Consider the following 11,684-nt stretch of genomic DNA (forward strand, 5'->3'; position numbering starts at 1 on the left):
ACATTAAATGAAAATATTTTTACATAATAAGGCCTCAGCAAAGCATAATAAATAATCTTACATAGAATATCAAGAGCTGTATTTGCAAAGCTATTCTATAGTAGTTCTACAGGTTCTTCTCATCTTATTACAATGTTATTTCAAACATATCTTAAATATCTTCATTGTGAATTCCTATTTTATAATTACCAGGGAAAATCTACTAGTACATTATTCACAGAAAGTTTTCTAAACTTGAGGTACATATAGTAACTATTATTAAAAATACCAAATTTTAAAACAAATCCTACTTCTTACCATTTAAATATGAGGTTGAACCAATCACCAATGACAGCCACCCATATCATTTTAGTACCAACCACTTGGTTGAGCTGAAACCAAAGAGGAAAATAAATTGAAAATATATTCCGAGGATCACCAACATGTGACATAAAATTAAGGAAATCCTGGTAAGCCCTGTAGTCCCTCTGTAAGTGCTGAATGATAAGCACTCCATTGCTGTGAAGGAGATCCATATTAACAGATGAAACTGTACTTGAAATATAGTAAAGTTCCTTTAATCTTGAATTTCTAGTGATAGAGAATGAGAATCGTGGAGGGGAGCTATTAAAAAGTGAGAGAAGGTGATTGACGTTGCCTTTATATTATATTGGCGTGGTGCACCCAGCCATTCCCAAAACACGTGGCTCCAAATCTCTGAAAAGCATAGAAGTCTCTTAGCACTGGAAAGCTTTTTTGTTTGCAAATTTTAATTGTAGGAAGCTAAGTGAAGTACATGCTGAGCAGCAGCAAATTGTGGGGAAAGTTTTGTGGAAACAAAATATGTGACTGGTGCAATCCTTTCTAGGAACAGTTGGAACATGTTTGCTTAAATTTTTTCACAGTTCATTTCTCAGCAGGATGGACATCTTACTAATGTGTGTGCTTCATTAAATGTTGCCTGTACAAAGGATAGAAAGAATACACAAATTACTGATCTTCACAGAACTGTCACTGAAGCTGTACATTTCACTTTGAAGCAGAACTTGGCTGTAACTAATACTTTGCACAACACATTTTTTCAGTCAGGGAAAATGCAACCAGCATCCATATATCAACCATGCTATTGAGCTCTAGATTTATTTTTAAAGCAACAATATTCTTAAAATACTGAAAAACAATTGTTTCCTTCCTACAAGAGGCCTGTTAATCCAGGGCCCAATGAAGATGATGCTCAGTCTCTGAGTCATCTTTCGGTACTGCCATTCTTGGGCACTGCTTACATGATACCAGTCCTACGTCCCTCCGCCTGCAGGAGCTGCAGCCCCCCCTTCTTGCTGCCCAGCCTGACAGAAATGAGATGTGCTGTACAAACCAGAACAAGGTTGGGAACAGATAATCAGGAGTATTTCCCTGAACTATTCCAAAGGGAAGCACAGTAGTTCTCCAGAGCCAACAGCCAGGAGCAAACAGATTCTGCCACACAGCAGGAGTTTAAAAGATTACAGCAGACAATATATTAGCAAATCAGATTTATCAATATTAGTACTAATAACTGTAGTGTAGAATATTATGTTCATTTGAGGTGGGTTCATGAAAAGAACTTTTCCTACAAGAGATTAAATGGATACTAAAAGCCGGATGATATCAACTTCTGACATCACCAGAGGAAAACTTCAAGCTCTTTATCAGGCTCTAATATTCTGATGATTTCATACCTCATACCAAATTATTATCTGTGCATCTGAAACAGTGTGAGTCAGAAGACAAAAGCAGCTCTATATATGGACTGCACACTTATCTAATACTCTTTCCATGCACTTCAAGCTAAACTGCACAAGCTGTGGAGACAAAGATATGAACTACTTAACTGTTTTTTGCTGAAGAGGGGCTTAATGGCTTAAGAGGGCTTCATGATGTGTGGTCAGGGAAGTCACATGGAAACATTAAGTAGATTCAATAAATAAGGCATGACAATTAAATGGGCGTAGGAGATTTATCTTCCTGACACAATCTCACATTTACTTTAACTACTCCCATTTACTTTAGCTAATAATAGTCTGGTTTCAGACATTTTTTAGCACATTTAAATCCTATATGTTTATTGCTACCAAATGCATTAGCCATATAGAAAACCTTAACGTTAAAAGTTTCTATGCAGTGCTTCTCAATAACTACAATATTTTTCTATATACTGACCGAATTATTCACTTTAACTAGTGATACCTGATTTCAAGGGAAACCCTTCCAAATTCAAAATTTCAGGATATTTCAACAAAAAATACTTCCTAGATTTTTAAACTGAAAATATTTGAGGACGTTTGTTTCTTGCTAAGTTGTATACCTTTACTGTTTTTCAGAATGTGCAGCAAGGCAACTGTCATAGAAATGAATGGATGGAATGAATTTTCTCTCTCCCAGTACTTCCCCAAGACCATACTTGTTTAGAAAGCTCTCTCTAATAACTCTGTCCTTATTGCTAAAGAAAATGTTCTTTTGCTACATTTTTTACTGCAAAAGTATCTTGCCTTTAAAGATAAGTAAGAATATAACAATAAAAAACCCACTCTTTTAGACATGTCTGGGTTTAGTATGCAGAAATGTAGAAAATCTGAGGTCTTCCTCTGTTTTCCAATCTAATTTAGCAAGAACAGTTAGCTTAAACATGAGTGCAAACACCAAGTCAGTTGGCAACTGAATAACAGGCATCTTACTTCTAGTACTTGGTTAAAAAAGCAACAATTATAATGAGGTTAAGTCTAAATACCTATTGTTCTATTAGGAAAAAATATTTTGCAGTACATAAGTTTCCATCAAGATAAAATTTAATGTCCTCAGGAGAGTCAACCAAGTAATAAAATAGGTCATTTTACAGTCCCTCTTTAATGGCACCACTGTTAGTCAGTGGTATCTGAAAAAATGCCTCTGACACAGGATGTGCAGAGGCATTGCAATAATTGCAGTAACTTTTTGCATGTTTGCTTTATTTATAAATTCAAACCCACCCATCCATATTATCTATGCACCAGGACAGCGATGCATCTGCTCAGGCCGAAGTCTTCTGACAGAACCCCTCAGGCACACTTTGGCTCTCCAGAAACTTTGTAAATTTAGTGTTTGAAGGTATGTCTTGGCAGTGTCTCAGTAAAGTAGCCTCTTTTAGTATAAATGCTGAAGACCTCTTGATACTAACTTTCAGGATTTTGCTGCTGATTCTTATGCTTAGATAGAGAAAGATAAGCACCTTAGACATAAAGAGAAAAGGCTTTCATTTTCTCCTACATTCTTTCTGAGTTTTTCAGAAGCTCCTACATCATCACCTTAGAGATACCAGAGGAGTCATGTTTACAGAGGATGTTTAAAAAACCTCAACAAATCCACAATCTAAAAAACAGACACCACGGAAGTTTTGGAACAGGTAAGTGGTTTCTGTGGGAGAGGCAGCTCTCACTGTGCCTAGAATCAGTCATGATCCTGTTCCATCCAAGGGAAAATCAATAACTGACATAATCTCTTGTTCTGCCTGTCATATTACACAACCAATAAAAGCCTGAGACACTAAAGATCTTCCAAGCTCTAATAACCAACAAAGATGGTGAAACATGACTTGAAATACTATATTTAATAACTTGTTTGACAAAGGAGAAACACTTCCTCAATAGACCTTCCCTCACTCCCCTATGCAAAGAACTGCAAAAAGCTTCTGAAATCCCCCTAATGCTTCAAAGTCACTCGAGATAATACATAAAACTATTTGCTGTCTTTTAGTATGGGGGATTGCAGGAAAACCTAATAATCTATACAAAATGGTCAGAAAGTGTAAGCAATTAAGTTTTTACATTGAAGCTTTCTCTTGTTTTGATATTGGAGAGCCAAGGTTTGGCCTTCACATAGATTAGTTCTTAGTTCAAAGCAAAAACCTTTCAAATGCTATCTCTTAATATATTTTTTAATTTATTGATAATTTCTTGATTTACTGTGTCTTCCAAGACAAGCAAAACCAAAGACTTCATATATACATGTATATATATATATATACACACATAAAATGTAAAAGCAGCAAGAGTCATGCTGATGATCCACTGAAGGGAGGATAAAATGTTTACAGCTGCCTTGCACCTACATTTTAGAGCAAATATTACATAACAGTCAACAGATGCTTTTAAGTAAATGTTTGCAAGGCATGGAAAAACCACCAAAGCAAACATTTTTTGAAACATTGTTAATGGAGGCCTATGTAATGGGCCTAACTTTCTGGTACATTATGCTTAGTTAATTGAACAATAACATGAATTTCCACACCAGTATTTCCATTGACACTGGACCAACTACAAGGATTAACAAGCAATTTACTAAGTTCACCCCAGACACTGTATATAACAGCTGACAGGTATTTCTTCAGGTGGGAATGTTTTCCAAGTGGAACACTGAGAAGATACACCTTAATTTTTGAATTAGGAAGAGAAGAATATTTCAAGAAGTTTGTGCTCTCTCTCTCTCTCTCTCTAATTTTTCACTTTCTTTCTTATCCCATGTCCTCAAGCATTCCTCATTGGACCCAGGCTTTTTTAGGGTTGGGTTCACCAATAGAGGGTTAGCAATAGTTAACATGACCCAATCTCTTTCTCTTTTCATTCTGCCACCTTAACCTGATCTTTCCTAGTTAGTACAGTCATTACTCTTTGCTATAAAGTTAACTATACGAGCACACAAAGCCAACAAAACTAATCTGTGCACTATAACAATAAACAGATCTGCCAGACCTTAATATTTGTTTACATTAGTAATGTAAATTAGTAACGTAATTACATTATATTGTGTTTATAACTGCAACAGTATAAATTATACAAACAATGCATGGAATACAATTCTGGCATGCCTATGAAAAAGTCACATCTAAGGAATTTTACTTATTTTAGTATGAAGAACTACCTTTTAGAAATTAGAAGCAACTTGGGATAAAATTCCTTCAAGTTCCATGAACTGCAGGCAGAAATGGAACTGAACCCATTAGGGCAACAATCTCCAACCCATTTTTTCAATTCCCTTTCCAATAAGAATCCTGTCTTACTGTCATTCTCTAATCCCTGAAACTGGCTGGCTCTAATTCTTAAAACTAGCCCTATGCCAACCATAGCCAAGGGAGTCAGAAACCTGCCACAAGAGGTAGCTGAGTCAGTTTATTAGTACCAGCTTGTCAATTTTGTGCTCCTTTAGAATGTCCTCATAAGCTGCAGTAGCTCTTCAACCCTGAGCTAGACTTTTCAGCTGCCTTTTAACCCAGCACTGAACTGCCCAGGACTGACTTTCTGTTACCAATAAAATAAAGCAGCAGATTTTTGTTGGCAACATTTTGCCCTTCAGTTTGACTGCAGGGAACTGTCACCCTGCGGCTGCTGCTGTGCCCCTTGGAACCTTGAGTTTAACCAAGTAGCCTGGGGTTAAAAGGACACCCATGAAGAAAATGCAGAAATAGCACAATTAATGGTCTCCAGCCAAGCTCATAGCATTAAAAATAGGGTAAATCACTGTTGAAACTTTTTTCCATCCATGACTACTCTGTGGCTGGCTAGGACAGACATTTAGAAAACAACATTTCAGAACAATTGTCTGGGCTAGAGTTATGGTGGATTGGCTGCCAGCATTTCTGTCTAAGGAACCTCTTGAATCAGACCCAGAAGAGGACTGAAGAAGCATCTGACCTGCACTAGTTTGGGCCATGAGGGCATATTCCTGTTTGTAGCTGGCAAAAACCATCAGTTTGAACTGAAACTTGCCAAAATCACTGTGCTTCCCTGCAACACACACTTGGTAAACTGATGGTGCACAGTAGCAGGAAAGGTTGAAGATAGGTTATAGTACAGTTCATGTCTCTCAAAACCTCTAAATGAATTGGAAAAGAGATCAATTAAGGTATGGATTCTGGCAGTAAATGTCACAGGCTATATTTAGTCTGAAATGGGGAAAGTCTAAAACAAAGGAATAGGACTAATGAGTCTAGAAGAACTTCACTGATGAAGAGAAGATAGCTAACATTTTTGAGCTAGTGCCTGCTACTATGGGGTGAACCCATTATCTGTGTTAACCAGCTGTAGAACCCACCAAAAGACTATGGATTAGAAAATAGGGCTTGTTTAGATTAGTTTAACTTGTATTTACTAAACTCCAGGGCCTGGGAAAACTGTGTATTTAGAAAGTTATGAGCTCAAAAAATAAAGGCTAATAATGTCAGGAGCAACACTGAAACTTTATATTAATAGCACACACTTTGCTAGGCAAGAAATGTTCCTAAATAAAAAAAGGCATAAGGTATAGGTCCACAGTGCCCAAATTCATATGTGGCTAGGTAATCATCCCTGGACCAGCCTAACTTCAATACATTTAGGTGTGAAGCAGGTAAGAAACAGGGGTCTATTAGCTTTAGGAACAATGCTGAGGAAACTGTGAAATCTGGAGAACAGCATGTCCAAATCAAACAAGACAGGAATACAGTGGGGTAAAAGTGTTTATACAAGAAGGTTGTATAAGAGTAACGGAATTAATAGTTGGTGGTCCCAGCTCAGACTTTACTAAGCATTGCACAGGTGGAAGATAGTAATTACACAGCAATCCTCAAAGCCATGCTAAATATACATTATCCTGGGATTACCTAAATAGCACTGGCATAAACTAAAATTCTGACAAATTCATTAACTATGGTGACAAAATTATTAAAAGTAGCTTTCATAATAAACTGAAGGCTGCTACCTTGGATCACAAACTAGTGCTTATCAAGAGCTAAAAGGGACTATAAACAACTGGAGAAAAACCAGTCACACTGTCATAAAGAGCAAACTCACTATGACAGACATTTATGGCAAATGTTTGACTGGGTACAGGCAGGGCTAGTGTATGCTGGTTTTGTTCGCACCAAAAAGGACTGCCATTACCCCTGAACGTCATTCTCCTGTCGGAACGAGCTTCATCCACATTTTTGAGAGAATTTAAGCCGGGGGAATTAAAAGGCAATTCGGAAACTCACAAAATTCAAGACCGGTTACTGCAAATGTGTTCCATGAGTAAAACCAGACACTGGGAACAAGCTGTGGCTTCAGAGGAGCGTAAATGAGTCGCGCTGTTTGTTCAGCACTGAATAGGCTGTTCCCCTCCACCGGCCCAGCTGGCAGCCCCACCACCACCCCACCAGCAGACCCTGGCAACGCATCCCAACAAGCAGTCCCGAGGGGAAGGGGCGGCGGCCCCGGCCCCGGCCCCGGCCCACCTTGGCGGCCGCGCCCCTCACGCCGGCCACGCCTCGCGCCCGTTACCGCAGCAACGGCCCGGCGGGCCCGGGGCGGGGCTCAGCCAATCAGCGGCGCGCTTGCTGCGGGGCGGGCGGGAGCGGCCGTTGGTGGCGGGAAGCGGCGCGGCTCGGTGCGGTGGGTGCGGGCCGGGCCCAGCGCGGGGGCGGCTCCCGGGCCGGCGGGCGGTGAGGGGGCGGCGGGGAAACCTCCCCTGGCGCGGTAGCCGAAGAGTTGCGAGGGAAACGCGGCTCCCACTGAGTCGATGGTAACGACAAAAACAACTTGCGCGAAGAGGTTTGAACGACAAGCGGGGCGGTAAAACCAGCCCTGAGCGTTTGTCCTGTGAGCTACCCCTGCTGCTTTTGCCTCCCGTGTCCTGACGCTCGTCCGTTCTCTCCCAGGTTTGGTACGGCACTATGGGTAATGCACAGGCGGAAGATGAAGTAGCACTCTTTGAAAGAGATATGAAAGAGTTTTGGATCCAGTTTAAAATCAGTTATGGCACAGAACAGAACAATCAGACTTCAGCGCTGAGAGATTTGTGCAAGGAGACTTTAGAAGCTCTTTCAGGTACAAAGGCTCTATGCTCCTCTTAACTCTGCTTTTTGCAACTTGTCATCAAGCTTCTTCAGATAACTGAAATAACTTTCCCTTACAGAGAAATGGTCCAAGAAGCTGAAAGAAGAGGACCCGATGATTGACAAAATTCACGAGTATAACAATGGTACAGTTATTTATTGTGTCCAACTTTTATAAAATTAACTAAATACACCTGGATAGTATGTTTATCTTCATTCTGATGTTATTACTTACCTTTTTAAATGTAAAGACAGAATTAAACCCAAACAAAATGGGTTGGTTACAATATGAATTTACAATGTAAATTTCAAGTCAAAAGCAATTTGTTGAAAAACTTCCTTGATGATGCAAAAATTTGTTTTCTGCATAAAGCATAGGTATTTAAACCAATAGAGTATCAGAATTTTCTGACTGCAGTAGGAAAAGTAACTTAAATTGCTTAGTAAAGCTAAGTACTGTTATTTATGTGTTTTCCAAATTCGTCAGAGAATACTGTCAGCTCATCAGTGTATGGGTAACTTGGCTGAATTTTGTAAACTTCAGAATATCAGGTAAAAATGATTGCAACTCTCATATCAGTGTTTCCATTTTTGGCTGTCATTACCTGTGGGCAGGAGCCACAATCTTCATGCTTTGAAGATGTATATAGTGCTGGCACCAGAAACAAATTTCATCTCATTAAAGTATCAGAGCATCTCCATACTTTGTAGCTTCTCTTAGGAATAACTTTAAGTTTTCATTTGATGCTCTTGGTATAGTTAAGCTGACTTCTCTCTGTAGCTATGGTAGCATGTATTCCACTGTGTTTTATTAATATAAATAATTTCAAACTACTTAAATTTTAAATAGCAGGGACATACTTAATCAACTGTATATGTTCATATTTTCTTGCCTCCTTTCAGAGATTCTCCAGCAGAGCAAATACGTAGCAGAAAAGGAAGAGCAGTTGTTAGAAATAAAATCAAAGCTAAATCAAGAAGAAGAGCAGCAGAAGAACTTGACTGACAGCATCCAAGAGCTTAAAGAAGAGTTGATGAAGAAAATGGAAAGTAAGTAAGAAAAGGATAATAAGTAAATTTTCTTAAGGACGGGTTGTTTTTAACACTTGTGGCTTTTTTGCTGTTCTAAATGGTTTTTTATGTGCTTGTTTTGCCTTTGATACTTACGATGGACTTTTAAATTCTAGTAAAATCTTCGAAAAATAAAGCTGCCAAGGAGAAAGTGGAACAAGTGAGCAAGATTAAAACATTGTTTCAAGAGCATCTTGCGTTGGAGATGCGTAGAATTCCAGGTAGGTTTCTGTACTTTCCATAGTTTCTGTGTGCACTGGTACAATGTGGTTCACGTTGGATTGTGCAGTGAAGAGCACATAGCTTACACACTTGATTAGTTGGCTTAATCCAGATACTACATTTGTCCCTCAAATGGCAAAATATGGTAAAATGCATTTGTCTTGCAAAGAGGCCAGGGTTGCTTAATTTGTCAGTGTTCTAAGAATATTAATTGAAACTAACTTTATATTGTGAGTTTTAGTCATCGTTGTGACTCTGCAGCAGAGGTTAGTGGCATTAATTAATTCTGTTTGTGTTTATTTTAGATGAGCAACTACAGTTCATATTCAGACACATTGACCACAAAGATCCTGATAAGCCATACATGTGTACCCTTTCCATAAATGAACAAGGGGACTATGAAGGTATGTGAATTTTGAGTACTTAAATAAGAGGACTGAATCTGACACCTCTGTTTGAAAAAAGGGGAGGAGTAAAGTGCAGTTTAGTTGTAATCTTTTATCTTCCAATTGCCAAATGAAAAATCTTGCAATGGTAATATTATTTCTTTAATGATGTTTGTCTTGTTAACTTACATGACAATATGACTGCTTTTATTCACTGCCCTGCATTTGTGGAGATGCTGTTTACTTTGTATAAAGCAAAGCAAGAGAAGGACCATATACAGAGATGAGGATGCTTCATTTATAGTTTGTTTCTGCTACAGTGGGTGTGTATGCTGACAGGCATATTTCAACTTGTTCCGGAAGCCTAGAGGGCAGAAAAAGGGTGACATAGGTGAAAGAATAAAACTTGAAATCCAGCATTTCCCTTCTGTAAGGGCAAAGCCTTTTGGATCTCAAAGTTGGTTTGGCTATATGGATTTTACTTCAGTTATGGAATTTGAGTGCTGGATAGCTTCTAGACGGATGCTACTGGGGCTCTGCCATGCCTCTAGGTATGAACTGAGCAGATTTCTGGTTTTACTAATTCAGATTTAAACTGTTGAAGCTAGAAGTCTATCACATGCTGGGCTACATCAGTTTACAATCTGCTAATCTGCAGAGCAATGAAATGGTTTAGGAATGTGTTTCAGTTTTTGAGCAGGCTGTGGATTCCTGGGAATTGCTGTAACAATTCAGGCAGGAGCACAGCACTGAGTGGGAGGTCAGTAAATCAAAAAGCCTGTTATGTTCTTTGAGGTTCTCTTTGCTGAAAGAAAATAGGCTTCTCAAAAATAATGCAGGTGGAAGTGAAAACATAAAAAAGATAACAAAGTACATCAGTATTTCACAGGTGCAGGAAAACACTAGTATTGATTTATTATTTTAATAGTTGTCTGATCTTTTGCAAATTTGTGTCATTTTAGTGACTTCCTGTACACCTCCTCTGGACTGTATTGCAGAATTACAGCTTAAATTGAGAGAAACTAACAATTTTTCTGCATTTGTTGCCAACATCAGAAAAGCTTTCACTACTTTATCATATAAACAGTCTGCATGAAACTGGTTTGTACCTCTCTTTCTGGCTAATAAGAGTAGAGCACTCTTACTCCCTTCCTGTTGGTGAAATGGTGTATTTATCCATGTCTGACTCTTAATTTCTAAATAAAGATAATGAAAGCAGTATTTTAGTCTGATGTTATCTGGACACATTTCAGATCATTCTTCAAACAATAGTATCACCAACTACTGCCTTAACTGAATGTCTCTGGACATGTAAATTTTGATCCATTACATGCATTAATGATGTAATGGTTTGTATTTAGCTGCCACGGGAGATAATCAAAATAAACTACCTTCTATAGTTTGTGTATCTTTTCCAAAAGCATTGATGTCTCTTTCAAGTTTCTGTGTAGTTGAAACAGGCCTGAAACCTGTTTTTTTTAAAAAAAAAAAAAGTGTGCTGAAGCTTAGCACTTAGTTCAGTTATTTGTGTCATAGGTCATTGTCTAGATTTTTACCCTAACTTGTACTCTACAGTGTTAGCATTTCTATTCATGCATCTAAATGGTTGTTTTTCCTCTGGTCTGTTAAACTTTGTCATTGGAAATCTTTTGACATGGCAAAGCCTATATTACAATGTATAATGTAATAAAGTACAATGAAGTATAATATATTAAAGTATGAAATAGAGTGGTGACAGATAAATCATGTGTGTATTTTGCATCTTATCAAGAAGACTATTACTACCACAATGCTCAGCTTTGACTGAAAATATTCTTTTTCTATCCTTTAAACTGTTTTCATTTTTACAGAATATTTAAAAGGACTGTTGCAACAAGAAATAAAATGCTTCGTTTGATAATATACCATAGTTTAAATAAAGTCTTGACTAAGTTCAGTCCTAGGTATTCTAGTGAATCAAAAACTAATATGTATGACCTAGTCATTTAGGCATGTTTAAATCTGGTGATCAGATATTATCTGATAATATATTCTTAGTACAGTTGGGAATATTTCCCAGTCACATGTGAACTGCATTTTTAAATAATTTGGTTTGTCTAAACGTAACCATGTGGCTTGATTGATGCACCACAGACTACACCCTCATCTTCTAGGAGCACAACATA

At 38.1% G+C, this 11,684-nt stretch overlaps 2 protein-coding genes across 10 annotated transcripts in view; one reads left to right on the forward strand and one right to left on the reverse strand.

The window, feature by feature from the left end:
• Window positions 1-7,309, reverse strand: part of G6PC2 (glucose-6-phosphatase catalytic subunit 2) — a 38,715-nt gene extending 31,406 nt beyond the window's left edge. For 4 of the 6 annotated variants that reach the window (XR_008431756.1, XR_008431757.1, XM_053947175.1 and 1 more), the window contains exon 1: window positions 298-515. Coding sequence is in view for 4 of the 6 variants with exons in the window: in XM_053947175.1 (XP_053803150.1) it covers window positions 298-515 (218 nt within the window). In the remaining 2 variants the exon portion in view is untranslated. Of the gene's footprint in view, window positions 1-297; window positions 516-7,000; window positions 7,193-7,240 lie in introns of those variants that run through there. The other 2 variants (XM_053947173.1, XM_053947172.1) reach the window with 2 other exon arrangements.
• Window positions 7,310-7,328: 19 nt separating this feature from the next.
• On the forward strand, window positions 7,329-10,740 carry SPC25 (SPC25 component of NDC80 kinetochore complex). Of its 4 annotated transcripts, none has more exons than XM_053947179.1 (7): window positions 7,329-7,397; window positions 7,664-7,832; window positions 7,921-7,986; window positions 8,744-8,890; window positions 9,028-9,132; window positions 9,439-9,537; window positions 10,482-10,740. In XM_053947179.1, exons 2-7 carry the CDS (start codon window positions 7,679-7,681, stop codon window positions 10,613-10,615), a joined length of 705 nt encoding a protein of 234 aa, XP_053803154.1. In that variant the 5' UTR covers window positions 7,329-7,397; window positions 7,664-7,678; the 3' UTR covers window positions 10,616-10,740. The 4 variants fall into 4 exon arrangements, with proteins under 4 accessions (XP_053803154.1, XP_053803153.1, XP_053803152.1 ...); XM_053947178.1 differs by lacking the exon at window positions 7,329-7,397 and adding an exon at window positions 7,407-7,577; XM_053947177.1 differs by lacking the exon at window positions 7,329-7,397 and adding an exon at window positions 7,407-7,556.
• Window positions 10,741-11,684: the final 944 nt, after the last annotated feature.

Source organism: Vidua chalybeata, chromosome 7, assembly GCF_026979565.1.
Source record: "Vidua chalybeata isolate OUT-0048 chromosome 7, bVidCha1 merged haplotype, whole genome shotgun sequence".
NCBI classification, from domain to species: Eukaryota; Metazoa; Chordata; class Aves; order Passeriformes; family Viduidae; genus Vidua; species Vidua chalybeata.